The following is a 25,235-nucleotide window of genomic DNA, read 5'->3' on the forward strand; positions in this document are numbered from 1 at the left end:
CGGTAAATCATCCAAATTTGGCCATTGGTAAATACCGGTACAATAGAAAATTTACTGCAAATTATTTTTATCGCGAACAGATATATTATTGCATAATATTGCATTGAAAATCGATGCCAATGGCGAATTGTGGATTATGTAGTCTGGAATTAGTTTAAAAGGAATTTGGCCAAAAAGATGGATTTTAAGAGTGACTACGCTGATACTTGCAACAGTTGTTTCAATTATAATCCAAACTGTGAATAAATAAACTATTAAATGGACTTTATGTTTTTTAAATATGACATTATTCACCTGACATTTATTTAGGATTCAATTAGGTTAACGTTTTTAGGAAAAGTAGCCACATTCAGTTACCTCCCATTTTTTTTCCATTTACCGCTAAATACCAGTATGTATACCAGTAGTGGGGAAAATTGTTTACCGGTAAATGAAATTTGACGGTAAAAAGACGGTGATCCCTAACCGTGACTTGAGTACCGTGAGTAGAGATCGGAGGTCAGTTCCATTATTTTTCCCAGGGCCCAGGATTCCTCTCGGCACCACTGCTTATGATGAGATGTTTTAGAAAATTCAATATTCAGAAATCATTTCAACAATCGGCATATATAGCGGTGGGCCGTTTGTAGCCTTGCTAGAGCGCAATAATAGTTAAGTATGTTTTGTTTTGATTTTGTTTGATTGTTTAATGTTTCGAATTTGTTATATAATTAATTCCGTCGTCAAATATATGTAGTTCGACGGAAAAGGATTAAAACAATTCGCCGTGGTGCGTTTTTTTCTTTTATAGTTGTTTAAGTCTTTGAGTGGGCCGAAATCCTAAGTACTGCAACTGAGACCATGCATTATTTGCTTAGTAATTTAATATCTGTGTATTTGTGCAATGCGTTGGGTTTTTCTCTTTGGCAATATTTTCCTAATTTTCTTCATCAATACCATCCTGGACGCAATTCTAGTGAGACCGAGCGCTGGATGTGTATTATGAGGATTTGTAAAAGAATCGTTACATATATGCATGCGGTGACCGTCACCGCATCGAAAGGTCGAAAAATCGAAAATGTTCGTTTACCATGGATGCATATGAAAAGCGGGTAGTATATATATATCAGTGGCGTGCGGTAAAACTCCCTCTACCCCCTTCGTACAGCCTCACTTAATTTGCGCGAGCAGGATACAAGAGGAACAGGCTTTTCCTCCCGTATCCTGCCCGCGCACATTAAGTAAGGCTGTACGACAAAAAGAGAGATAATTTCATCGCATTTCGACTTTCGAAAGATCGAAATTCTGGTCTTTCGATTTTCGATCTTTCGAACATTCAATGCCGTGATGTGGACCCATATGCATGTATGTAGTTGCGTGCGTTTGCAATTCGAGAGCGAGGCATACAGCCAGGACATAATGGAACGAGTTGTTAACGTTTTTTTTGAGAAGCAGCCGTAAGACGCATAATAGCGTCCATCTTCGGAGCGGCAGGGGCAAGCCAATACACCTCGTCGTCGACGATCGAGACTGGTTCCGTCCGAAGAGGGCGGGGGGGGGGAGGGGGCAACGCGTTCGCGTAGTGTCGAGCGTGGAGTGGAGTGGTGTGGTGTGAGTGTGTGGGTGTGCGAGCGCGAGAGTGTGGGTGGGAGAGAGACGCGCGCCAGTGTCGGGGCGACCGTCGGGCGGGGCGGCGCGCGTCGCGTCTCTTCTCGTCTCGTATCGTCTCGCCTCGCAATGTGTTGGTGTTCGTGTGGCCGTGCGAAGGGCGGCGACCTGCGACTTTACGGATCGCCAAACGGCTCTAGGTACGTCACCGACGCTCGTGCGTCGCACGTCGTCGTGTGGACTTCCCCCCCCCACCCTCTCCTCTCCTACACCGAGAACCTTCCACGACCCAGAGTGACGGGTGCGCCCCCCACCCCTCTCCTCGCACCCCGCATTATGTAAGACGGCAGCTGTGCGGTCGTAAAGGGCGGGAGTGGGAACGGAAACGGGAGCGGGAGCGGTAGCGGTAGCGGGGGCAGAGCGCCCGATCAATGCGCCTCCGCCCCCACCCCCACCCCCGCTCCCGTCCCGCCACATCTGACGGAGTCGCTCTCTCCGTATTGTTGTAACGGCGGCCGCCACGTTCGAATCGCCATTCACATTCATAAACGTCACCTCTCCGCAACAAATGTCAAAACGCGAACATATGAATAAACCATAGACAAATAATGAGCACGACGAGCATCGTTGCAAACGTTGTTCAATTGTTTTTTTTTTTTTTTTTTTCCCACTAAAAGCAAAAACGGATATAAAGGGGATATTTTTGATGGCTGCGCACTGCACGCACTTCTTATCGTATTGCTTTATGATAATTGTTCGAGCACAAACGAAACATACTTTTGTCTCAAGAAAACGAACCGTGTAAAAAAGCGCGAAAACAAATATATAAAAAAAAACCAGTCAGTCGTCAGAATTTTGCGCATAATATTACACAACAAAACCAAAACAAAAATTTAATCTACACCTGCGTAAACACAATTTATATAATCTCACAAATAACGCAAAAATAATTAAAAACGTCGGCTAGAAGAGAATTGTATAGCATTGACGCAATTTTACCCGACTGAAAGTAGCCCATACATATGCATTTATTATACAAAAAGTCGTAAAACTACAAATATATGAAAATATTACTCGAACAACAAAATCGTGTCTATATATAAAAACCTCAATTTTGATGGAACGATATTACGAACGAGTGCAACAGTTGTAACGCAGGAGCGCGATTACGACTTCCGGGGATTACAGACCGCTAGTATGAGCACGCAAACCATCTGGGAGACGAATCAGACCGTAAAAATTCGACCCACGAACGCGTCGACCATTTCCAATATCGTTTCAGCGTTTGAAAAACTAATTGTTTTGATATGCGGAACAGCTGATTGGCGCACGCCACAGTTGCATAACAGTCCCAATCCCGGTCTAGCGTGCAATATCCATTGCAAAATATCTGATCGATCTACATACATAGTACACTCGACCCTACACGTTCGCGCCCTTGACTCGGAACGACGCTAAATCGATAGGAACCATCGCGACAATTGTTTTCGTCTCGAGACGATTAGTACTCTCTAAAGTGCTAACCATTATCGTCTAGCGTGACACTTATCGCGAAAGGAAGTAAAATGTGTGCAAACGGTCATTTAGCCATATGCAAATTGTCTTGTATTATAAAATAATGAGGGGCCGTTTGTGCGGCGAATGAATGACGCATTTGGCAACGTTGAATAACAAAATACCAGACGACGAACACTCGATTTCACTCAAAATATTTTTCTTTAATTTTAGACATTGTAATTTGCTCGTTCGACGACGCTTTTCGTATTGTTGCCGGTTTTTTGTAAATCAAAAGCCGATATGAAATCCTATTCAAAAATGGATGAGTTTGAAAGGCGGCGAATTTAGACCTTGACCGAAATGAACGAGTCATACTATCGAAAGTGCATTGATAGTAACATATATTTAATTGACAAGGTTTACTTGATAAAAAAAAGCAATTTCAAGCAGAATACACATCAATAGTACCAACGTGAAAGTATGTCTTAATAATAAAATTTAAACAAAAGTGAATGTAAAAATTATATAAAATATAAAAGCAGGACTGTGGAATCATTAAAAGATCTCCAATTTCGCAATTTTTTTTACTAATAATATATGACTTGCTAGCGACATGTTTGTAACTAGTGATTTACCATTATCTATATTGGAATTAAAAAGCAGTGTCATTTTTTTATCATTGCTGATATTAGAGAAGGGATTTATAAGTTCTGAAATCCTACATAATAAAAGCGATATGAAACGCGTTCGAATGAGCCTGATAAGTGAAAGTTGAAAATGTAAAAAATCTTAAATAGAGTTAACAATTTACACAGCTCATTATATATGTATGCTCAGGGCCACCGAAAGGAATCCTGGGCCCTGGTAAAAATTATTTCGAGCCCTATGATAAACTAAAATAAAATGATCTTATATGTATCATACCTATAATTTTAATATACGAAAAGTATATCAAAACTATTAGAAAAATACATATATGTTGGTTGTAATTTTTTTTTCAATAATTGAATAAGAAAGTGTGATATAACAGGAATGATTTCTGACACAGGGCCCCTCGAGTAGTTCGAGCCTTGGGACTTGCCCCCCCCCCCCCCTGTCGGCCTTATGTATGCTGTGCGGTATTTATGCACCTAGAAATGTATTTACACATTGAATATAATAAAAAATCAAATCCGTTTTTCCTTAGTTATTGTAAAAAGTAATAAAATGTGCAAACTTGAATTAATAGTTGTGTGTGTGTGATATTGTGTTGCAGTTAGCTGGTTTCAGGGGCCATGCGCTCGCGCTGGGCACGATGAGCCGCGTGCGAATCAAACACGTGGCCACATGGTGCTGTGCTCTACTATTGGTGGTAGCGGTTGGTGCGGAGTGCCCCGCGGGGTGCTCGTGCGCCGACCGCGGCCGCCTGACGTGCGTCTCCGCTCTCGAGGGGGGCTCCCATCAACTGACGGCGGGGGCGCTACTAGGCGCACCGCAACCGATCCGCCAGCTCAAATGGACGGACGCCGGGATCAGATCGCTGGCTCCGGACGCACTCCGTTCTCATCTTCACCTCGAGCAATTAGATTTAAGTAGGAACAATATAACCGACCTAGGCAACGACACCTTCCGGTCGCTGAGCAGCCTCACGGTGCTCAATCTCACCAGCAACAAACTCAACGATCTGCCGCGCCACTTCTTCAAAAGCATGATCAGTTTGGAGGAAATCTATGTCGCCGACAACAAACTGCACGCCATTCCCTTCCAACTTTTCGCACCGTTGGCTAATTTGATTTATCTGGACTTGTCTCACAATCAGTTTGTCACATTCCTCAACCACTTCAACAGAACTAACCGTATGCTGAGTACACTTCTCCTCAACGATAACCGTCTGGAGAAGATATATCCGAACGCTTTGGAAGATCTGAAAGCGCTTACGAAGTTAGACTTATCGAATAACAGACTGACGTCTATAACGAAGGGTCTCTTCGACTCTTTGGAAGAATTGAGGTACTTAAATTTGAAAAGCAATCCGATGCTCAACATATACGACGAAGCTTTTAAAGGTTTACCGCAGTTGAGCTGGCTCAACATTGGTGATAATTACATATCGAAAATTTCACAAAGAACCTTCAAAAAGAACATGTTAATTGAGACGCTGTACCTCGAGCAGACGAAAATAGAAGTGTTGACAGAAACCACCCTCAAAGGACTGAAGAATATAAAGAAATTATATCTACGGAACAATGAGCTACTCAAAGAGATAGAGCCATACGTTTTTACAAACTTGAAAACGTTAGAAACTTTGGACATAAGCGGAAATGAACTGACTTACTTACCCAAGACTTTCGCAGAGTTAGATAATTTGATTGAACTTTTCATCGATGAAAATCCGTGGGCGTGTGATTGTCGAATGGCTTGGTTCGCCAATTGGGCAGAAAACCGACAACAAGTGCTGAAATCGGAACTGAGTTGCGGTCCTCACGCGTATCCCAATGATATGCTCCCAACTTTACAACATCTCAACTGCACTGCGCCCAGAATTATATACAGCACTCCGGTGTCTCGATATGTGATATTATCGAATGCTATTTTGGAGTGTAAATATGCAGGGAACCCACAGCCTTCAATAACATGGGTCACCCCTGTCAGGCAGATTTTCCACTGGAATCCCGATCCTAATATACCCGATGTCTTCCATAAACATCCAACAGCTCACAGTGAGAATATGAACGAGATAGATAATAGTCATTCCAGAGTTCGTGTTTTAGAGAACGGTACATTGCTTGTGCAAAACGTCACGCGAGAAGATTGTGGAATATACATATGTTATGCATCGAATCCCACCGCTAATGTGACGGTCGAAGTGATTTTAAATATTGATCCTGTGACACTGTACGATATTAAAATTAATAGTTTGTTATTTGGTACAACCTGTGCAGCGGCTTTTTTAGGTATGACACTCATGGTGCAGTTCCTGCGTTACGTAGTTGACAAGTGAGTATCAATTTGATTAATTTAACGACCTTCGATTGAAATTTGGAAATTGACTAATGTTTGCAAACCATTGCAGGCTTGGCATTATTGAAAAATGCTGTAGCTGTTGTAGCTGCTGTCAAACTACTGATAGAGATGCTCCACGTGCCAAGCAGATCTCTGCAATGTTAGAGAACATAGAACAGTACAAGAGTCAACAATTAGAAAAACTGAGAGAAAACTATGCTATGCAGGTATGTTCCAAATTTTCATCACTGAAATTGCTAATACATATAGATCAGTTAACTTTGAATATATAATTTATAAAAACGTGCAAAATGTTAACGAAAAATCACAACGTTGGATTCATACGCTCGCTCGCGCTAATTTAATAAATAAACTTGATGTGAAAACAAATAAAGGCTGTATAAAGAGATTTTATTTGTCATAGACTAGCTGCGGTGTATTGAATGCACATAGCAGCAAGGTTAAATAGAGGAAAGGATGTAAATATAAGATATAAATATATATCGCAACAATGGAAACTAACAGATATGGACACTTATTTAATGTGAGGCTATTTGTTACAATATATGTATGTTCTACACAAAATGTGTCGTTCATCAGAAACGATGAAGGACGATATTATATAAACACAATACATATTCATTTGCATGAGAATACCTTAGGCATCATCATAACTCATCTTTTAGAACGATTATGAACTTATATACATATCTATCTATATGCATGCGAATGTGTCGTCAGGTGTTGAAAAAAGCACACTCGTTAGTATTTCATTACATGTGTTCTTTGTAATTTTTGATAGGTAAATCGCATTCGGGATAACTGTGCTCAACAGGTGGAATGGATTCAAACCAGTTATTCTAGTCAAGCAAAACATTTGCGTGAAATACGAGACATTGGAACTAATCATCTGACAGCATTGAGAGATCAGTACTATGATCAGGTAATTAGTTTAAAGCAATCATATGTTTTAATGTTAGTGTATTATATTAATTTTTTTTTGTTTATCAGGTGAAAAGAGTGCGCGATTATTCAGCAAACCAACTAAGCTGGGTGAGAGAAAATTATGTGTTTCAACGAAATAAAATTAGAAAATTCAGTGCACATCAGGTGTTGCGAATACGCGAATCGTGTAAATACCAGCAGCAAACGCTCAACAAAGTACTGGAAAATCTGCCGAGTTTGTACTTTGATAATTGCCGAAGTGGTTCCTGTGGTCGTAGTGAATCTATTGTGTTTGATCCTCAGGATCTGGACTCAATAGATCCATATTTTAAGAGCAAAATCGAAAAACTCGCCACGATGAGAGATCCTAGCAACATTGATGATGAACAGAGTAAAATATCTATATATTATACTCCTAGTGAAAGATCGATCGATTCGAGGAGAAACTCGCCTCCAGTGATGCCAGATGGAACTCACATCAATTATCTGAAAGAGTGTGGACAGCATATGCCATTTTTTCCACCATTTGACATTTTACCACCTTACAATCTTCAACAATTTATGTTGTGCAATTCCAAAAGGATGAATGATTGTGAGGGTAAAAAACCCGAAGAAGATGATATAGAAGCTGCTGCACATTCGGAGGAGCCTTTACTAGGAAATCGATATTCAACGCATTTGAAGTTAACACAGAGTATTAGTTTGCCCGAGTTGTGGCAGAGGCCACATATTCTTCCTATTCCCAAATTGATGCCCCCACGAGTCTTATTAGCAATTGAAGTTCCCGAGAGTTCGGATTCGGGAGAGCAAGAATCTTCGCAGAATTCGCCTAATGGAGTTTTGGTGAATGATAGTAACACTGCAACAACTCCTTTGTAGTACAGGGTTGTCACGAAGCTGTTCAGAGTACACGCTCTATCCAGTGACAGAATATTTATTAAGAAAACAAGAAGAAATTGAAATCGAGAACTGGTGATTATTATTTACTTATTAGAGATATGATAATAATAATAATTTTAAGACGACTGATCTGTATCCACAATAAAGATGACAAGAAATCGATTAGTCAATTATTTAAGTGAAGAAATAGCAACAAATACTGCATCAAAAGAATTTAAAAATCCGAAGTTAAATTTCAATAATAATAATAGCCAAATATGATAATCAGTGATAAAAATGTTAATTATTGCATATTGTAGAAGAATGTTTTTTTTTTTGAGTGTTTTGTGTATATTTTTATTAACTTTAATAGAACTTCTAATTCAAATATTTAGTGAACGATGACTAAAGACTAGTGTTACTAAGTATTACTTCAAGTTAAAACAGTTATTTCCAAATCATCAAGTAAAAATAATTAAATATGAGAGTTGATATTTAGTAAGAATAATTAGGAATATTTATCTGAAAATCTATTGTAAAAAATATATTTTTGTGATTAACAGACATCCGTAGATTCCTTCGTTTATAAAATATTAAGTTTAATTAAAAGAATTTTCTTTCAATTATGTGTTTTATTAAAACTACCATCAAAAGTGATATTCTTCAGACATAGTGTTTTATTTGAGAAAGTGGAATTAAATTTCTAAAATACAGATTTAATTTTCACTAGTATTCAATCCAATTGTAAAATAAACCAACTAAAATTTCACACAATTCTTCATTTTTCTTAAAATTCATCAATAACAGCAGAATAAATTGCACACACTCGAACTACAAGTGGTTTTTTTATTCAAATGAGTATTCACTGTGATTGAATTTCTCTTTTTGACACTTCACTATAACATGTACATATGTAGATAATGAACCATCTAATAACACCACTGTATGTAAACTCATTATAACGACATAACACTCAAATATATAATCGTTAGTTGCAAAGCATGCATGTTAAACAAAAGTCAGTATACAACTTACCTTGCTTGCTGTTCTGTTCCATACAATAACTTTATGACCAGAGTTGAGTAGGTTCTTGACAATACCGCTACCCATTATTCCAAGTCCCAAGAAACCGAATTTCATCTGACTTGGAAGAATGTTTTTTCCTTTCAATGTTTCTGTCACATTAACCAAATCTAAGACTGGTGTTTCCTATAAAACGAAAAATATTAAGAATAATATTTATATTACGTATAATATAAATTAAATTTTTAAATATTTATTAAATAATTACCGGTAAAGAGATATCTGGTCTGTCGAGCAATGAAGATGATGATTTTTTATAAGAATGATTGAGCATCGATACCGCTTCATTGTCATAATCATTTAAATAAGATAATTGAGCTTCAGCCTTTGCTTTTTTACGTGAAATTGAAGTTTTCGCCCCAGTTGATGCTCGTTTTATAACCTTTTCCTACAAGCCAATTTTGATATATAATCTCACCAAAGATGTATTTTAAAATGAAAAATAAATAAATGAAATTCACTTTTTTGGGCTTTTCTATGCTTTTTCTGATGCTGTCATCCGATTCAGCCATGGCCTCTTTCAATTTATTAAATTCGACGTCAGGATCTGTTCGATGACCATCGATATCGCCAAATTTCTAAATAAAAAAATAATAATGAACCAATAATGTCGTACTAACTTTCAGGAAACCGAATATTTCATAAATATAATACTACATACAAATATTCCCAATATGGGTGTTCGCTTCCCACGATATTTTAAATGAAGAACATGTAAAATTACTTCTAAAGAACCATTGATACTAATATCATCTGTGATGCACTCAGGCCTGACAAGGGGGGGGGGGGGGGGAACCGGGGTAAAGTTCCAAGGCCTGGGCTACTCCAGGGGTCAATTTCGGGATTCCGGAGAAAATCATAGCAATAATATACATACTTAAAAAAAAAATGGTAGTGACTGGTGCGTTCTACAAAGTTGTGACAGTTATGTATTGTCAAATACCGAAAAAACGGTGCAACGGCCCCGGGCATCACATCAAAGAATTGAATAAGTGTGGATTTCCCAATATATGTCTGCAGATTTAAATAAATGAAAAAAACCATTTGGGGCGCTAAATTGCACTTTAATAAATAATAATTTAATAAAATTACCACTTTTATTTAAATATATTATATAATTTTGTAGAGGAATGCAGTCGAAGAATTGACCCCGGGCATCACTAACCCTCTATATGTTTAAATTATTGCCAGTGACAATGATGCAGATCTTCGAATTCTGTAACGTTTTTTATTATTATTTATAAGATAGTTAATATCTTTTGAAAAAAAGCCAGGAATTATTTGCAGGGTTCTGCATGGACTAGTCTGAAGGAAATGTTCACTCTAAATATATACATATATATATATATATATATATATATATATATATATATATATATATATATATTTTTTTTTTTTTTTATTATCACTGATAAAACAAAGTTTGTAAAAAAATAAAATACAGCACTTTTGATAAAGAAAATTACAACATTCAAGTTTGAAAATAAAATTTATCTGCAGCGCATTTTTTTTAGTTTAGTTCAATTTAGTAAATTTTCAGTGAGTGACTTTATTATCATGGATGTACACATATATGTAAAAACACGTAGCAGTAATTCAACCTCTACCCATACACATGAAAATAAATCTACCATTAACAAAAGGTGTGCCCGAGAAAGGGTAATATTTACTTCCAGTATTCACCACTTAAATACATATGTAGCTCTAATGTTAATATTGTTTTTAACTAACTTGACGGTTTAGCGTGCATTCTACCGTAACAGGACTTGACAATAATATTTGTTTGACATCTTGCCAGCGTATACAGCGCCGGCCTAGCGTGCTGACGGTATATTTAGTTTTTATTATTCCCCAAGAATGCTTCTTAGAGACTTTAATCGACTGATTGCAATGGAGGAGTCAACCTGCAGTTCTCTCGGAAAATGGGCTTCTCGAACAGTCAAAACATTGTTTGGCGTATTAAAAATAGATAGGTAGACTGCACGCTAAACCAGTTACCTTTAAGGTGGAGTGCACGCTAAACTGGCACCTACTCTTTCGTGTCACAGACAAATAAACACGTATCGGTATTACTCACAGATCGGTCTATGTAATGTAATGGGAGGGTCTCCCATTACAATTTAATTCGAGATCCCTCCGATATTTTTAACAGTATCTAATCATTGTCAATAATTAACGTTATCATTGGAGCTGCACTGTAAGAAAGTTTAAAATAGCCTCTCCCCGTTTCTTATGACCCAAAAAATCACGATAAGCAAATGACATATGTACATATAGTCGAATAATAACGACCATTTTAGATTGTCTTTTTTCTTAATTTCAAAGGGATTGGACACATTGGGCAACGAATCGTTTCTTCTAGATAAGCCGACAGTCTCATTTTGAATCAAGCTTTGTTGGTCGATTACTCAACTAATGTGAGGAGAAAATCCCAAAATTTAATGAACTGGTAATTGGTTCTTACACTCAACAACGCACGTGCATACTGTCGAGTGCAACGTATTTAAAAAAAAAAACAAGACCATTGTTTCTTACCCTCATCTGACATGTAACCGTATTCTGTTTCCTCAAATGAAAAATAAATATTTTTGAAGATGAGGAATAGGTAAAACACAAAACAATGGTAACGCCAAAATACACGAAGTTGAAGGTTGAAAAATATTAAAAAAAGATTGATGGAGTGTATTAAACACACTGTCAAAAACAAAATTCTGGTAACTTTTGGGTATAATGCAAAATATATATAAAATCTGGTACTTATTGGTTATATGGACGCAACCGAGCCTTCAGTGTACACATATATTAACACAAAAAAAATAAAAAGTAGTTGCATTAATTTGGTAGGCTTGCCAATTTTGGTTCCGTCCGACAGCTCCTTATTTTAAATAATTAAAAATATTCAATCAAAATTTGTACATTGATCAAAAAGGTTACTAACCACTGCATTATAGTTTTTCAACTGAAACGAACGCTATAAATAGCAATCACTGTAAAAACTAGCCCTGGTTTACCCAAATAACTTAATATCATTGTTTTTGTCAAAGGTAGTGTCTTTCGAATTCAGTATATTTTTCAATGAACCACTATTCACTGGTTATGTACTGTCACTTTACCTAAACCGTTCGCGACACCTAGAGATCATTCATTTAACTGCGTGGTTGCGTCCATATATCCAAGTACCAAAATCCTCGTATACAATTGAAATCATGTTATGATTAGGGAGCATTATATTTCAACATATATTTTATTTTTTTATATTAGAACCTACATAAAATTAAATACTGTTCAACTCTCTTCCTTGATATTAGTCGAGTTTTGACAGGGCCTGACACACCGGATTACAATACAAATTCAAACAAAAAGGGATTATTACAGTGTCTACTTGATACTAAAAGCATACCTAAAGGATAGGTACTTCCAAGTAAAACGTTAAAAAAAAAATTACATCAGAAATATGCACGATTAAATCCGGAGTGCCCCAAGGCAGTGATCTAGGTCCAATTCTGTATTTCATGTACAAAGCAGATTTACCAACAACACAAAACGACCTTTGCAGACGCAGTAGAAATGGCTTTAAACAAAGATCCCAAAATGGCCTCATTTCATTTGCAAGAAAACTTGGACAAAATCCAAAAGTGGCTTTAGCTCTGGAGAATACAGGATAACGAGCAAAAGTTTGGCCATGTCACATTCACAATGAAGAAGAATGCCTCTCTTTTCGTAAAATTGAATATGAGACTTCTGGGTAAGCATCTTGACCACAGGTTGACATGGAAAAAATATATCTTATGCTTTGCTTCTTATCTTAGTGATAGGAAGCAATTTGTTAGATATGGTATTTTTGCATCTCCTTCATTTTTTACGCGATCTGGTGTAACTCAGGGATCCAGTTTAGGCCCCTTACTATTTACAATACTTATTAACAACCTCCCTAAAGTGTTACGCAATGCTTCATGTCTCTTGTTTGCAGACAACGTTAAATTATTCTTTGCTGTTAAGGATGAGAGACAAGCCTCTCTCCTTCAAGCAGATATTAATGCTGTTAAATAGTTCAGTTCCAGTTTATGGCTTGAACTGAACACTAGTAAATATGCCATTATGAGTTATGGCCGTGCACATTCGCTCTATTGTCACGGATATTTCATTGGATCCGCGTTTTTGAAACGTATGGGATCTATGGTCGATTTGGATATCACTTTTGATCCTCAATTCACCTTTCACAACCACATCAAGACAGTCGCTGACGTTTCCTTTCGTCGACTTGGATTTGTTTTGAGATATGCTCGGTTATTCTCCAACCCCTTGTCTTCTCGCTTGCTTTTCAACTGGCTTGTTAGAAGTAAGCTAGAGTATAATGTGATTGTGTGGAATCCACATAAGGCAAATTACTCTTATGATCGAAAAAGTGCAAAAAGCATTTCTTCGTTTTCTCTATAAGAAAGAGTTTGGGTACTACCCATATCTCTATCCTACTCCTTTCCTTTTGGGCATGCTTGGGTATAATTCCCTTGAACTTCGGAGAAATTTCACATTAATTCTTTTCGTTCTCCAACTACTGCATGGTAATACGTCATGCCCGTTGTTGCTAGAACAGTTTTTCGAATGGCTCCTATTCCAAGAGCTATTCGACTTCTCAATAAAATCGTTGCTGCCGTGCCTGAATCCACCTAAGTGAGCATAGATTGTCAGATATCATGTTAACATATTTATCTGGTATCCTGCGCTCATCATTATTTTCTTAATTTGAATGTGATGTATGTGTGGAATCTTAATCTACTCTACTATATTTGATTTTTACACCTTTGTTTATTTATTATTTTTCTTTTGTTGCTTTTTTTTAATCGTGTTTTTTCTGCCTTGCATTTTTGCTTTTAATTTTATGTATTTTATTATTGTTTTTCTTTATCAAATGTAGGCCATTGTGGCGTATTAGGTTCTTCCTGTAATGCCACAATGGTCCAAAACTAACTATAAATAAAATAAATAAAAAATATCTGAACAAAACATTAACAACTTAATTTGAAACTTAGGAAGCACTACTAGATAATCAGAAACTCGAATCTGACCATGGAGAGCAAATTTCGAGTATAAGGATATCTTGAAACATTTTTTTTGTATGGGATACAACTATGACGCTCAGCCATATATATCAAATAACAGATGAGGTATGATGCTCGAATCTTGTTCCCCTTTTGAAGAGTGCAATTTCCTCAGTAGCTAGCTGGCGTTTAAGTAAGAAGATCCATTGTCCATAATCCCTTTCTTCCTTTTTATTAATTTTCATTCATTCCTCAATTTTGTTTGCAATGTCTCATCTACATACATACGTTATTCTAAATCTATGGGCTCAGACAGTATCTGCGTATTACATAGAAAATATTCAAAGATTTCAAAAATAAAATTTTGCGAGCCATTTTGGATGCTCCATGGTTTGTCCCAAATTGTATAATTCACAGGGATTCAAGGATACCAACACACAGAAAAGGCGACAACAGCAGTCCCTAAATAGAAGCAGACTGGAGAATCATACTAACAACTCTCTAAAGCTTCTTTGGAACTTTACAGCTAACCAGGAAAGTTCCAAGAAGGCTTAACCGCTTAGACGCCCAGCCGACGCGCTGAGCGTATAATAAATACGGCTGTTTGCGCCTTAAGGCGCTTTGGGCAGCTAAGCGGTTAAGAGAAGGATATGAGCCTCTAATAACAAAGTGGAGTACCGATGAGTACTTCACCCACAATATAAGAGGAGAGAGGAAGAAAAAATGAGCCAAATATCCTAAAAAGGACAGATAGTATCATAAATAAAAAAGCTCTTAAAAAATTATATGCAATCATAATAGCCGAATGCAACTAACAAAAAGCTTATAAAAATTCAGACGATTCATTGACAATAATAAAAATATGTTTATACAACAAACTAACACCGATAAGACAAAGTTATAAAAAAAATGCTTGCCCGTATCTAAAGTGGAACACTAAATTAGTACCTACAAAGTAAACACTAAATTTATATTTCATAATGAATACATATATTGGGAGAGATGGAAATAATTATTTACGCACTTTCAGTTAAATTCGTCCAAGTCAAAATTGTCAAAAAGAACACAAAAGAAAATAGTTACCATTTATTTAGATGGTAGTAGTACTTTTATACGATTCAAGACCATGGTACTCTCGTGGATATCGCTTTTTAAAATAAAGTGATCATAAAGTCAAATAAATATGAAAACACCATACATGTATATACATATTTAAACATCGTATTGTAGAGTATTGTTAAGATTGTTAAATCATATTCGATTATCAATTTTACTACTTAAATGTACACAGATGATATTCAAATAACAAAAAAATATCTCGAAATATTTTTAAATGTGGAATTTGATTTGATCAAAAACCAGTTAACTTGGTTCAATGGAAGAACTATCAGTTTAACACTTAGATTTTTGCCTACTATATAATGCTATATAAATTGATTATTTTCCGACAGAATTTTTTTGTCATTTCATCAATTTAAATGCCCAATATTTTATGTCACATAAATTAATAACTTTTGGAATCACATTTTTCAAACGACCAGAAGCAGTTCTCAGATTTTTTCCGTCAATCCTCGAAAGCTTTCTGAACACCAAGATTAATATTTCAGTGAAGAGGATGAATGAATTTCCTAATCGAACCATGAGGTCTAGGTTATTCAAGGCATTGTGTGATAGTATGGATAACCATCATTCCTTTCTCTATACAGAAGTGAGATGGTTCTAGAAAGAAAGTTTTTGCGTTTCTAGTAGAGCGAGTGTCATGTGAGAATTGGGTGATTAAGCTTCCTTATATGAAAGATATATTATGCCTTTTCAATAAACTTCAGTAGTATTATAATAGTCAAATGGCGACTCTTTTAATCTCTATGCTGTGTGGAAGCACACATTAGATGCATATAACCTTATTTTGTTGAAAATAAGTGAATTATCACTTATGATCAGGCTTAATCAATTGACTAAATAAAATCTTTAGTGTTTCCCAATTGTTAATTCGCAACAATCATCTCAACATTTTTGCAAGACTAGGCGATGACGATAACATGTTAGAACATTCGACCTTCCTGGTTGAAGCAGTAGGAATATTAAGGCACTGCAATCGACTCTTCAGTTTTATTTGATGAATTAGAAGAGGAACATCTCATATGACGGAGGAGTTATAGTGATTCCGCAGTGAAAGAGTTTAATGGCAAGGGTTGTCGCAGTGTTTTCAACGGCGACCGGAAAAATGCACTCTCGAGACATCCAAACTTTCAAAGATGCTCAAGAAGAACTAACGTAATAGAATTCCTTAATAAAGCGTCAAGGGGTATTTGGATGTTATCCGAGGGTGCTAACCTTTTTTTTGTGGAGTTCTATTGCATAAGTTCATTTTGAGCACCTTTGAAAATTATGACTAATCGAAGCTGCACTACTATTCAGTGCAATCTAGTGCATCTTTCCAGGAACTGTTTTTAACTCATAATCATTATGAGTGATGATGGTATTTGGTACTTATGTACAAAAGTTTGATTATACATGTGTCGCGTAGGGCACCTAAGATCGTGGCTAATATATAATGGATAAATAAATATGTAGAAACTTTTTTGGCATCAATATTTTGAAAAAATATTGTAATACATTATTTTTCTTTTTTTAATAAATAAATATGTAATTTAAATTACATAAAATATATAGATGTGTATGATACCGAGTTCATAATTTTGGACCACATAAGGTCTGTATAAGGTAATAATCGACATATATTATTTAAATAACGGTAAGATTGAAAAACTTAGTGAAATGTTCAACACCAACTGGTGTGTAGTGAGCTAACCACATATTATGAAATAAAAAGTTATGTTAGGAAAACGAGAAGTGATACTACACATAAGTACTATGATTATAAATCAATCAGTATACCAGGTTTAAGGACATTAATTGTGTTTTAAATTCATTTAACATTCATCAATTACAACTGCAAAATATCAATATTTCCAAATGTAGGTTACACACACGAATGGTTAAAATGTGGGTCATCACCAATAAAAGTCGACAAGAAACGTAAAATTTGATAATACTAACCTCAGGGTTCACAATATATTCTTCGATTTGTGAAATGGCGTCTTTAAATCCTGCAGTTTTGCACGATTTTATGAGTTGCTCCTTATACTCTTGATATGGTTTTATATTCGGCTCTTCGATCCAAGCACTGACAAAACACAACGAATCAATTAAAACAATTGGAAAATCTTTTGCGTGACATATTCAAAACATTCCAACGGTCACTTACAAATTATTGGAACCGAAGAAATATATGCACTGTACTGATACGTTCTTTTTAGGCGGTTGCTTCAAGTCATTGGTCGGATGAGAAACCTATCGGAGCAAACATCGATTATAGAACAAATCATCAGTGAAAACATGTCGAACGGAATCGCGAGGACGCGGGGAATATATTATTTAAAAAAATTTTATACGTAAATAATTTATCACTCAACGTTCGAATCCAATTACATAAAAAAACATCGATTCAATTCGAATTTATATATGGTATACATGACAAAACTGTCATTTCACAATCGCACAATGTTGGCAAATGGCTTAAGTGAAAAAATTCAAAAACATTCGGTCGGAACGATCTGAACTATACTAGACGATTCGCTTCGTCAATTGACGAAACTCATCCGTGTAGGTTAAGGATATTAGATATTCGATCACTCGTAGACGCTTCGACTCACTGCGTCTCGCATGAAACGGAAAGTGTGGGGGGTACTCCAGAATGGGAGTGAGGAGTTCGAACAGATATGTGATGATCAAATTTGAATAATAGTTTTTGCGGGAAAAATGACATTTGACAAGAGGTCGTGATATTGTTTGAAAAGTGTCAGCTGGTAGAGGGGGGCGAAATCGAAGCGGGGAGTGGGGAGGGGTGATTGGCGAGGTGTGGGGAAACGCAGCGAGTGACGAGTGACGAGTGACGCGTGCCGTTTCCCGCGCTCGCTCTTTCCATTCGACGACGACTCGAACTTTGAAATGTGCGAGGCGAGGTGTGGTGGGTGAAGCGGGGGAGGGGAGGGGAGGGGAGGGGGACGGGGAACCCGAGCCCCTCCCCGCGCCGCCCCTCGGTACTCACTCGACCCGGCCACGGGCTGAACCCCTTCATCTTCGCCCTGAAACAACGCAAAACAAACGAAATGTTAGTCGAGGTGTGGAGGCGGAGGCGAACGCGAGCCGAGGAGAGACGAGAGCGAAAGACGAGAGACGGAGACGAGGCGAGACCACCCACCAGACGAGGTCTCCGGTCTTGTAGACGGTAGCCATGACGACGCGACGACGTGACGCCTCTCCGAAGGCTGGCTCTAGACTGGCGTGAGGCGGAGGCGAGTGCCACTGCCGCGTCCCGACAGTTACGCTGAGCACGCTCGCCAACACCCGACACTCGACGCCCGACGCCCACTACACCGCCACCCCGCGCGCTCCACGGCCCCACCCATGCGCATTCTTTTCATCGTTTCCCCTCGACACCATGTTTCGATCGCGTACCTCCCTATGCTAGTTTCATTTACTACAAACACTGCTATGTAATGCTAGTGGTAATGGAACACTACTATCATAACGCCAACCTATTACCATAGGCCCGTAAGCTCAAGTGTTTGAGCTCTGGGTTTACCTCTATTGAAAAGAATCGTACCGTGGGTGATTTCAAGTATTTCCGCGGTACTGCCAGTCAGATTTGGATATTTGTGACGTCCAAGTCGATCGTTTCCCCTGTGAGAATTTTCCGAGTTAATTGTTGAAGCGATTCCTCAGAAAATGACTATCTACCCTTCATTGTCGACACTGCTCGACTATGAATTTGTATATATACAAATCTATAATTCAATTTGTGAAGAGACACGTGGTAAAAGGGACTAAAGAGATTCGCTCAGTACTTTTTTTGGGGGAGCTCGTCTGGATTGAAAGGGGAATGACTCGGTAGCCAGGTATTGAAAGGGGAACGACTTCGAAGGGGTAGACTTCGATAGCCACCTCGAAAAACCTAGAAAAACTCGTGCAAAGCTTTGAAACTAGAGACGCGAACCGCCAGACGCGATATCGAGAGAGAACCGTCCAGAAATCTTACACTAAAAGGCAACTAGTAGACCCAGTCGTACAGAAAATGAGAGGTGCAGTCAGCTATGTAGATCAACGAAATTCAGCGCAGCCATTGATTGTTGACGCGGACGTCAACTGGTTTACAACATTAGCAGATATTTTTATGGTGGCAGGGGCGTAAAAATGAATGAAAAATAGACTACCAAGACGAAGCCATGGGTCATCTTATAGGTGCAGACGAATATACCGGAACGAAATGGGTTTCGTTCTTTTAATAACGGTAGAAAGGAATAGATACGCGTTCTGGATTGAACGCTGGTTTACACCAACAAGAGACATGACAAAAAAATGAGGAATCCAAGATTTTTTTGTAAGGGGATGATATTTTAGAAAAATAATAAATACAAAAATGTATATATCTAAACTGTTAATTCTAGAGAATGGATCAAATCTCGAGGAGTCAATTTTATATTGGGACGCTCAAGTTTTCTCCATGTATAAGAAATAATAATCCACGATATAAGAAAGCTGTTGTTCAAACTACGTCTGATGGTCGGCTTTCGTGGCCTTACGACCCACGAGTTGGCCGATATATTTTTGTGCTGGCCACCCTAACGGTCACTGACAGTTGTCGATAACGGTTTGGCGCGTAAACACTGGTTGTTTTGCGTGGCCCTCGCTCCTTGCCACCGACCACCAGCTAGAGACTGGTGGGTTGAGACGATACTTGGAGACCAGCTCCAGTATCCGTCTGGTGTGCGCCAGAAGAAGCCTGGTCTGTCTTCGTCCAGAAGGCAGACAACTCAGCTACGCGTGGCTAACCACAAAAAGCACGCGTGGTTTCTTTGTTGACTCCCCCCTCTCTTTCCCCCTGTTTGCTCTATGTACATTTAACGTGGAAATATAATCATTGTGATTAGATTTACGCCATGTTTTCATTGGTTTACAATTTCCCTCCCTTTTTCCACATCACGCATCCCACGCACACTACGAAGGAGAAATGGACAGAGCAGAGCAGCCGACATCAGCAGAGACCAGACCACCGACGACGAAGGAAGTCACTATGGGGACTGACTTTGGTTGTGGAGGTGTTCTTCACCACCAGTCCGCCATGTATTATAGACAGGTTCGTCTGTGTTTTAGTATTTAATACTGCTATATATATGGTAGTATTTATTTTGGTATAACAATGTATACAAGTGTATAAGCATTAGTTTATATAAGTATGTTATTCAGGTGGTCTCTGGATATGGCAGTGTGTTGCTGGCTCGGCATTCGCCTATGTTCAGAAGGTCTCTGGATATGGCAGTGTGTTGCTGGCTCGTTCGTTGGTTGATCCTCCAGGTCAGCGTAGTGTAGTAGTGGCTGGTCAGAAGCTGGATGTCGACTGCTGTCATGGTGGCTGCTGCCTGTTGACTGGTCTGCTGCTGTGTGTCGACTGAAGTTGTTTGGGGTGGACCTCCTTTTATATTGTTTTTGGGGATCCACGTGACTTGTGTTTGGCGATTGATTCTGAGAACCGCAGGTGGTGTTTACGTGTGCGAGGAATGTGGTTTGTTGTTTGTATGTTAGAAGTTTCTCGAATATGTGGCGTCGTTCCACTCGATTTAGTTTTTATCGCCCTTTGTTCCAGTGAGTCTGGATGTTTGTTCAATGGGTTACAATATAGTCGTTATTTGTGCACTTTAATGGGTGCAGGTGTTCTTTGACTTCGCGTCATTCTGCTTGATTTGTTGGGGTGGAATTTTCTCGACTCGAGATGACGTCAATGGTTGAGCGTGAGAAAAGTATTCTCCGTCGCAGTAGATGTTCGATTGCCGTGACGAGATTCCTACAGCACCTTGAGGAAACCAGCCCCGCCCACGCTTACCACGAGCTATCTCACAAACCGACTTCAGGTGTCTCTCGAGTTGAGGACCCCTGGCGTCTGTACATTTGGTCCTTCGAAAGTTCCGGATTTCCTCAGAGCTGGTCTTCCAACGTCGTCGAATCCAGGTTGGTCGTAATTAGCATTTTTCTGTTGTTGTGATTTTTGGTCGCCTTTTTTTTCCCGTGTCCATTGTTTTTGTCGTCTCCAAAATGGACGCACTTCGGAATACGCGGAAAAGCATTCGCGCTCGGTTAACGAGAAATGCGAATCAATTGGGGGACGATCTGAGCATCATCGAGCTCAAAGCTAGACTCGAAACAATCAGACCATTACTGTCTGAATTCGAAGCGGTCCAAGCTCAGATAGACAAGCTGGACCAAGATGAGGCGCAGGCCTCCGAGTTCGTCGTGGACGTGTTTGAAAGCGAGCATATGGCCGCCTTCGTGCGATGCACTGGTAGAGGACGCTAACGTCACAATGTCACCTGTACCGCAATCAAATTCGGCAGTAAAATTGCCCCGTTTGGAGTTGCCCACCTTCGAAGGCAACGTCCAAAATTGGTCGCTTTTTTCACAACGCTTCTTGGCCGCTATGGCCGGCGAGAGTTCGCAAATCGCCCGGTTCCAATACTTACTAGGAAGCCTAAAAGGAGAGCCCCAACGTTTAGTTGACGGCTTGGAATTAGCTTCAAATTCATTTACGAGCGCGTGGTCCATTTTGGATCAGCGCTATAACAACAAGAAAATTATTTTTCAGCATCACCTTCAGGCGTTGCTTGAAGCCGAGCCAGTCGCGAGCAATAATTACGTCAGTCTGCGTCGTCTTGTGGATGATGCAACCATGCACGTACGTGCGCTCGTTAACTTGAGCGTCCAGGTCGAGACGTGGAACGAAATTCTGGTGATGTTTATCACCAGAAAACTCGACCGGCGTACACTTCAGCAATGGGAGCTTCAGACTCCTAAGTATGAATACTGCACGTTTAGCAAAATAATACGTTTTCTAACGTGCCAGTGTCAAGCCATGGAAAATGCCGACTTCGTCTTAAAAGGCGAGTCGAATCCTCGACCAAGAATCATTACGAATCCAAAGGCCGTAGTTCTGCATGTGAGAAGGGAACGCCCCTCTTGCATCAATTGCAGCAGAAGTCATTTTCTGTTAGCCTGTCCATCATTCCGCCAAATGAGCGGTGATGAGCGTAGGTCGAACGCTGTACAGACGCCAGGGTCCTCAGTCGAGAAACACCTGAAGTCGGTTTTGTGAGATGTTGCTCAGTAGTAAAGCGAGGCGCGTTGTCTCCTCCACGGGATCTGCAGGTCGTCGTCTGCGGTCTGGTCTCTGCTGATGTCGGCTCGGCTCGATGTATATCTCTCTCTCGTACAGTGTGCGTAAGCGAGTGTGATATGGGACAAAGGCGGGAGTTTATATAATAATGACAACAGGTCGTAAATCTGATCACAATGATTATATTTCCACGTTGACTGTACATAGAGCAAACAGGGGGAAAGAGGGGGGGGTCAACCACGCGTGCTTTTTGAGGTTAGCCACGCGTAGCTGAGTTGTCCGCCTTCTGGACAAGACAGACCAGGCTTCCTCTGGTGCACACCGGACGGATACTGGAGCTGGTCTCCAAGTATCGTCACAACCCTCACCAGCCTCTAGCTGGTGATTTCGGTGGCGAGGAGCTAAGGGCCCCGTGCCCATCACACCATGTTGCATAACGCAACTCCATACAAAACTTCCCGGAGCCCCAAGAAATCAGAGAACGCCAAACCCGTAAAATCATCGTTGTTTTTACACTCGGTGAGATGCGTATCGCCTTCTCACGCCCGAACTGTCCTGTTATCCACCGTGGAAGTACAAGTTCGCGGCGGAGATGGGCGTTTGCACAAGGTTCGAGCATTGTTAGATAACGGCTCCGAACTCAACCTCATCTCTGAAGACTTAAGAAGGCGACTCGCCTTATGGTGCGTACGCACCAAGCCAACGAACGACCCACAGGCCAACTTTTAAAACCAGTAGCGTACAAAATATCGAAATAAAAATTAAATATCAAAATTAAAACTATTATTATTATATTAAAATTAAATTCAAGTATCAAAATAAAATTATAATCATTATATTAAAATTCAAATTAAATATTGAAAGTTAAAACAGAACATGCACAATTTAAATAAATTTTCGAGATTGCCCTAAAATTAGATCATCAACAATCACATACAGGTAATCCTCGACTTAAGATGTTTTGACTTACGAAGATACGCACTAAGATCGAAAAAAAATCAAAGAATTATTATTTTTACTTCCCCGTAAAGCACAGCTACTGAGAATATATCATGTATTAGTATGGGTGATCCAACGATTTTTGCTAACCCGGGGTGTTGTCGGTCACATCAAACGGATTTTTTTATTCTTCAATTGTTTCTCTCGTCGAAATAAATCAAGTAATTAAATCATTTCAGAGGTAAAATTTATCGGATAATGTGTAATTATTAATTTTATTTCGACGAAAGAAAAAAAAACCCCTTGACAAATCACCGACAACCGACACCGCGTTTTTTTATGAATTGTTTTTTTTTTATCGATCATCGACGTCGAAATACAGTAACATATCGTGACGACTTTAAAAAATTATATCAAGATATTTTTTCGCTCGTAAGCAGAGAAATTATAATATTTCTCTGGTTTTAAATGCGTATCGTCGCCATTCAAAACATTGTTGTAATTCAAAACATCAACGATGATGTACAGACTCCAGGGATGTTCAACTCGAGAGCACCCCCGGAGTCGGTTTTGTGAGATAGCTAGTGGTAAGCTTGGGCGGGGCTGGTTTCCTCAAGGTGCCTTCCTTCGTCGTCGGTGGTCTGGTCTCTGCTGATGTCGGCTGCTCTGCTATGTCCCTTTCTCCTTCGTACAGTGTGCGTAAGTGAGTGTGATACAGGACAAAGGCGGGAAATTGTATAATAATGAAAACAGGTTGTAATTCTGTTTGTATGGTGACTGTATTTTATATATATATATACAGAGATCAAGCAGGGGGGACAGGGGGGGGGGGGGTAAACAAAGTAACCACGCGTGCCTTTTGAGGTTAGCCACGCGTAGCTCAGTTGTCTGCCTTCTGGACGAAGACAGACCAAGCTTCCTCTGGTGCACACCGGACGGATACTGGAGCTGGTCTCCAAGTATCGTCACAACCCTCACCAGCCTCTAGCTGGTGATTTCGGTGGCGAGGTGGGCCCCGTAAACACCGGGGTGTTAACGCGCCAAACCGCTATTGACAACTGTCAGTTTGTGTGCCAACCGCTGTCTCAGGGTGGCCAGCACAAAAATATATCGGCCAAATCGTGGGTCGTAAAGCCACGAAAGCCGATCATCAGACATAGTCTGAACATACTCCCCCCGTTGGAATCCAGAGGATCGGATTCCAAAACAAATGAATTAATCAAGAGACTAATGAAGAATGACAAATGAGATAACAAAAGAACACAACAAAAAAGACATAAACAATACACAATCAGTAATCAAAACAAAGGTTCGTCCACCGTCAATCGTCCGGCTGTACATTAACAGCTGACTAATCCCGCAAGAAACAACCAACAAGGTAAACAAACAAACAAACAAACAAACAAAAAACCAACACCAGTGCTAGGTAACAATATTGTTAAGCCGTTACATGTCCCGTATGCATTGATAGCTCCATTACCAACACCAATCAACAAACAAGAGACAAAAAAAACTAAATGGAAACACATTTAACTAAATCACAACACAAATTAAAGACGCCAACTTTAATGTGGGACGTTTTGAACGTTCGCCACACCGTTGCACAAATTCACTGAGTGCTGCTCGACTGGCAGTCGAGCTACTCGCCGGACTGATCGCTTGGTGTTGCTGATGGAGGAGTAGTAGGACCTACTCCTGTGCCCCTGTCTGCCAGGGGCAGCTGCTGCATGTGCTGGTGTGGTAGCACCCTCGCTCCGGGCTGATCGACCAGATCCTCCTGCTGTTGCGCAACTAGTGGTGCGCCAACTAGGAACTGGCCAGGAGTTATGGGAGCTGGGTTGGGAAGGTCGAAAGATGTGAGGGTTAAAGGGCGCGGGTACATTGCGCTTCGGCAAGCGGAATCTTCGTACCGCGGAAATACGCGATTCGTCCAGGGGACGCGTAACTGTCTTGACTGGACGTCTCGCGCCAAAACAAGATAACGGATCACGACCCGTTGTGTGATGGCAATTCCGAGAATCGCTTGAAACTGTGGGCGCTTCTAGAGAGCCGCCCAA

General features: G+C 39.5%; 3 protein-coding genes across 3 annotated transcripts in view; 2 read left to right on the top strand and 1 right to left on the bottom strand.

Annotated features, from left to right (window-relative positions):
• LOC143915654 (cytokine-like nuclear factor N-PAC) overlaps positions 1–19,467 on the bottom strand; it is a 38,047-nt gene extending 18,580 nt beyond the window's left edge. Inside the window, exons 1-7 of the mRNA XM_077436370.1 lie at positions 18,277–19,467; positions 18,124–18,160; positions 17,281–17,366; positions 17,073–17,199; positions 9,435–9,551; positions 9,182–9,361; positions 8,926–9,099 (exon numbers count right to left, since the gene is read on the bottom strand). Of these exons, the coding sequence (XP_077292496.1) occupies positions 8,926–9,099; positions 9,182–9,361; positions 9,435–9,551; positions 17,073–17,199; positions 17,281–17,366; positions 18,124–18,160; positions 18,277–18,311 (756 nt within the window). The 5' untranslated portion in view covers positions 18,312–19,467. The remainder of the gene's footprint in view (positions 1–8,925; positions 9,100–9,181; positions 9,362–9,434; positions 9,552–17,072; positions 17,200–17,280; positions 17,367–18,123; positions 18,161–18,276) is intronic.
• LOC143915653 (uncharacterized) lies at positions 1,548–8,725 on the top strand. Its single transcript, XM_077436369.1, has 5 exons — positions 1,548–1,787; positions 4,340–6,060; positions 6,137–6,293; positions 6,869–7,009; positions 7,078–8,725. The coding sequence occupies exons 2-5, from the start codon at positions 4,379–4,381 to the stop codon at positions 7,888–7,890; spliced, it is 2,793 nt and encodes a 930-aa protein (XP_077292495.1). The 5' UTR covers positions 1,548–1,787; positions 4,340–4,378; the 3' UTR covers positions 7,891–8,725.
• A 2,079-nt stretch (positions 19,468–21,546) lies between the features above and the next one.
• Positions 21,547–22,218, top strand: LOC143915859 (uncharacterized). Its single transcript, XM_077436680.1, has one exon. It carries the CDS (start codon positions 21,547–21,549, stop codon positions 22,216–22,218), a length of 672 nt encoding a protein of 223 aa, XP_077292806.1.
• The last annotated feature ends 3,017 nt before the right edge of the window (positions 22,219–25,235 follow it).

Source organism: Arctopsyche grandis, chromosome 8 (genome assembly GCF_051622035.1).
Source record: "Arctopsyche grandis isolate Sample6627 chromosome 8, ASM5162203v2, whole genome shotgun sequence".
In the NCBI taxonomy this organism is placed as follows: domain Eukaryota; kingdom Metazoa; phylum Arthropoda; class Insecta; order Trichoptera; family Hydropsychidae; genus Arctopsyche; species Arctopsyche grandis.

Bases quoted from the DNA above. Each gene is read 5' to 3' on its own strand.
- LOC143915653 (XM_077436369.1), top strand. From the start codon at position 4,379: ATGAGCCGCGTGCGAATCAAACACGTGGCCACATGGTGCTGTGCTCTA. The intron at 6,061-6,136 runs GTGAGTATCAAT...AAACCATTGCAG, and splicing joins CTGCGTTACGTAGTTGACAA to GCTTGGCATTATTGAAAAAT. The intron at 6,294-6,868 runs GTATGTTCCAAA...AATTTTTGATAG, and splicing joins GAGAAAACTATGCTATGCAG to GTAAATCGCATTCGGGATAA.
- LOC143915859 (XM_077436680.1), top strand. From the start codon at position 21,547: ATGGCCGGCGAGAGTTCGCAAATCGCCCGGTTCCAATACTTACTAGGA.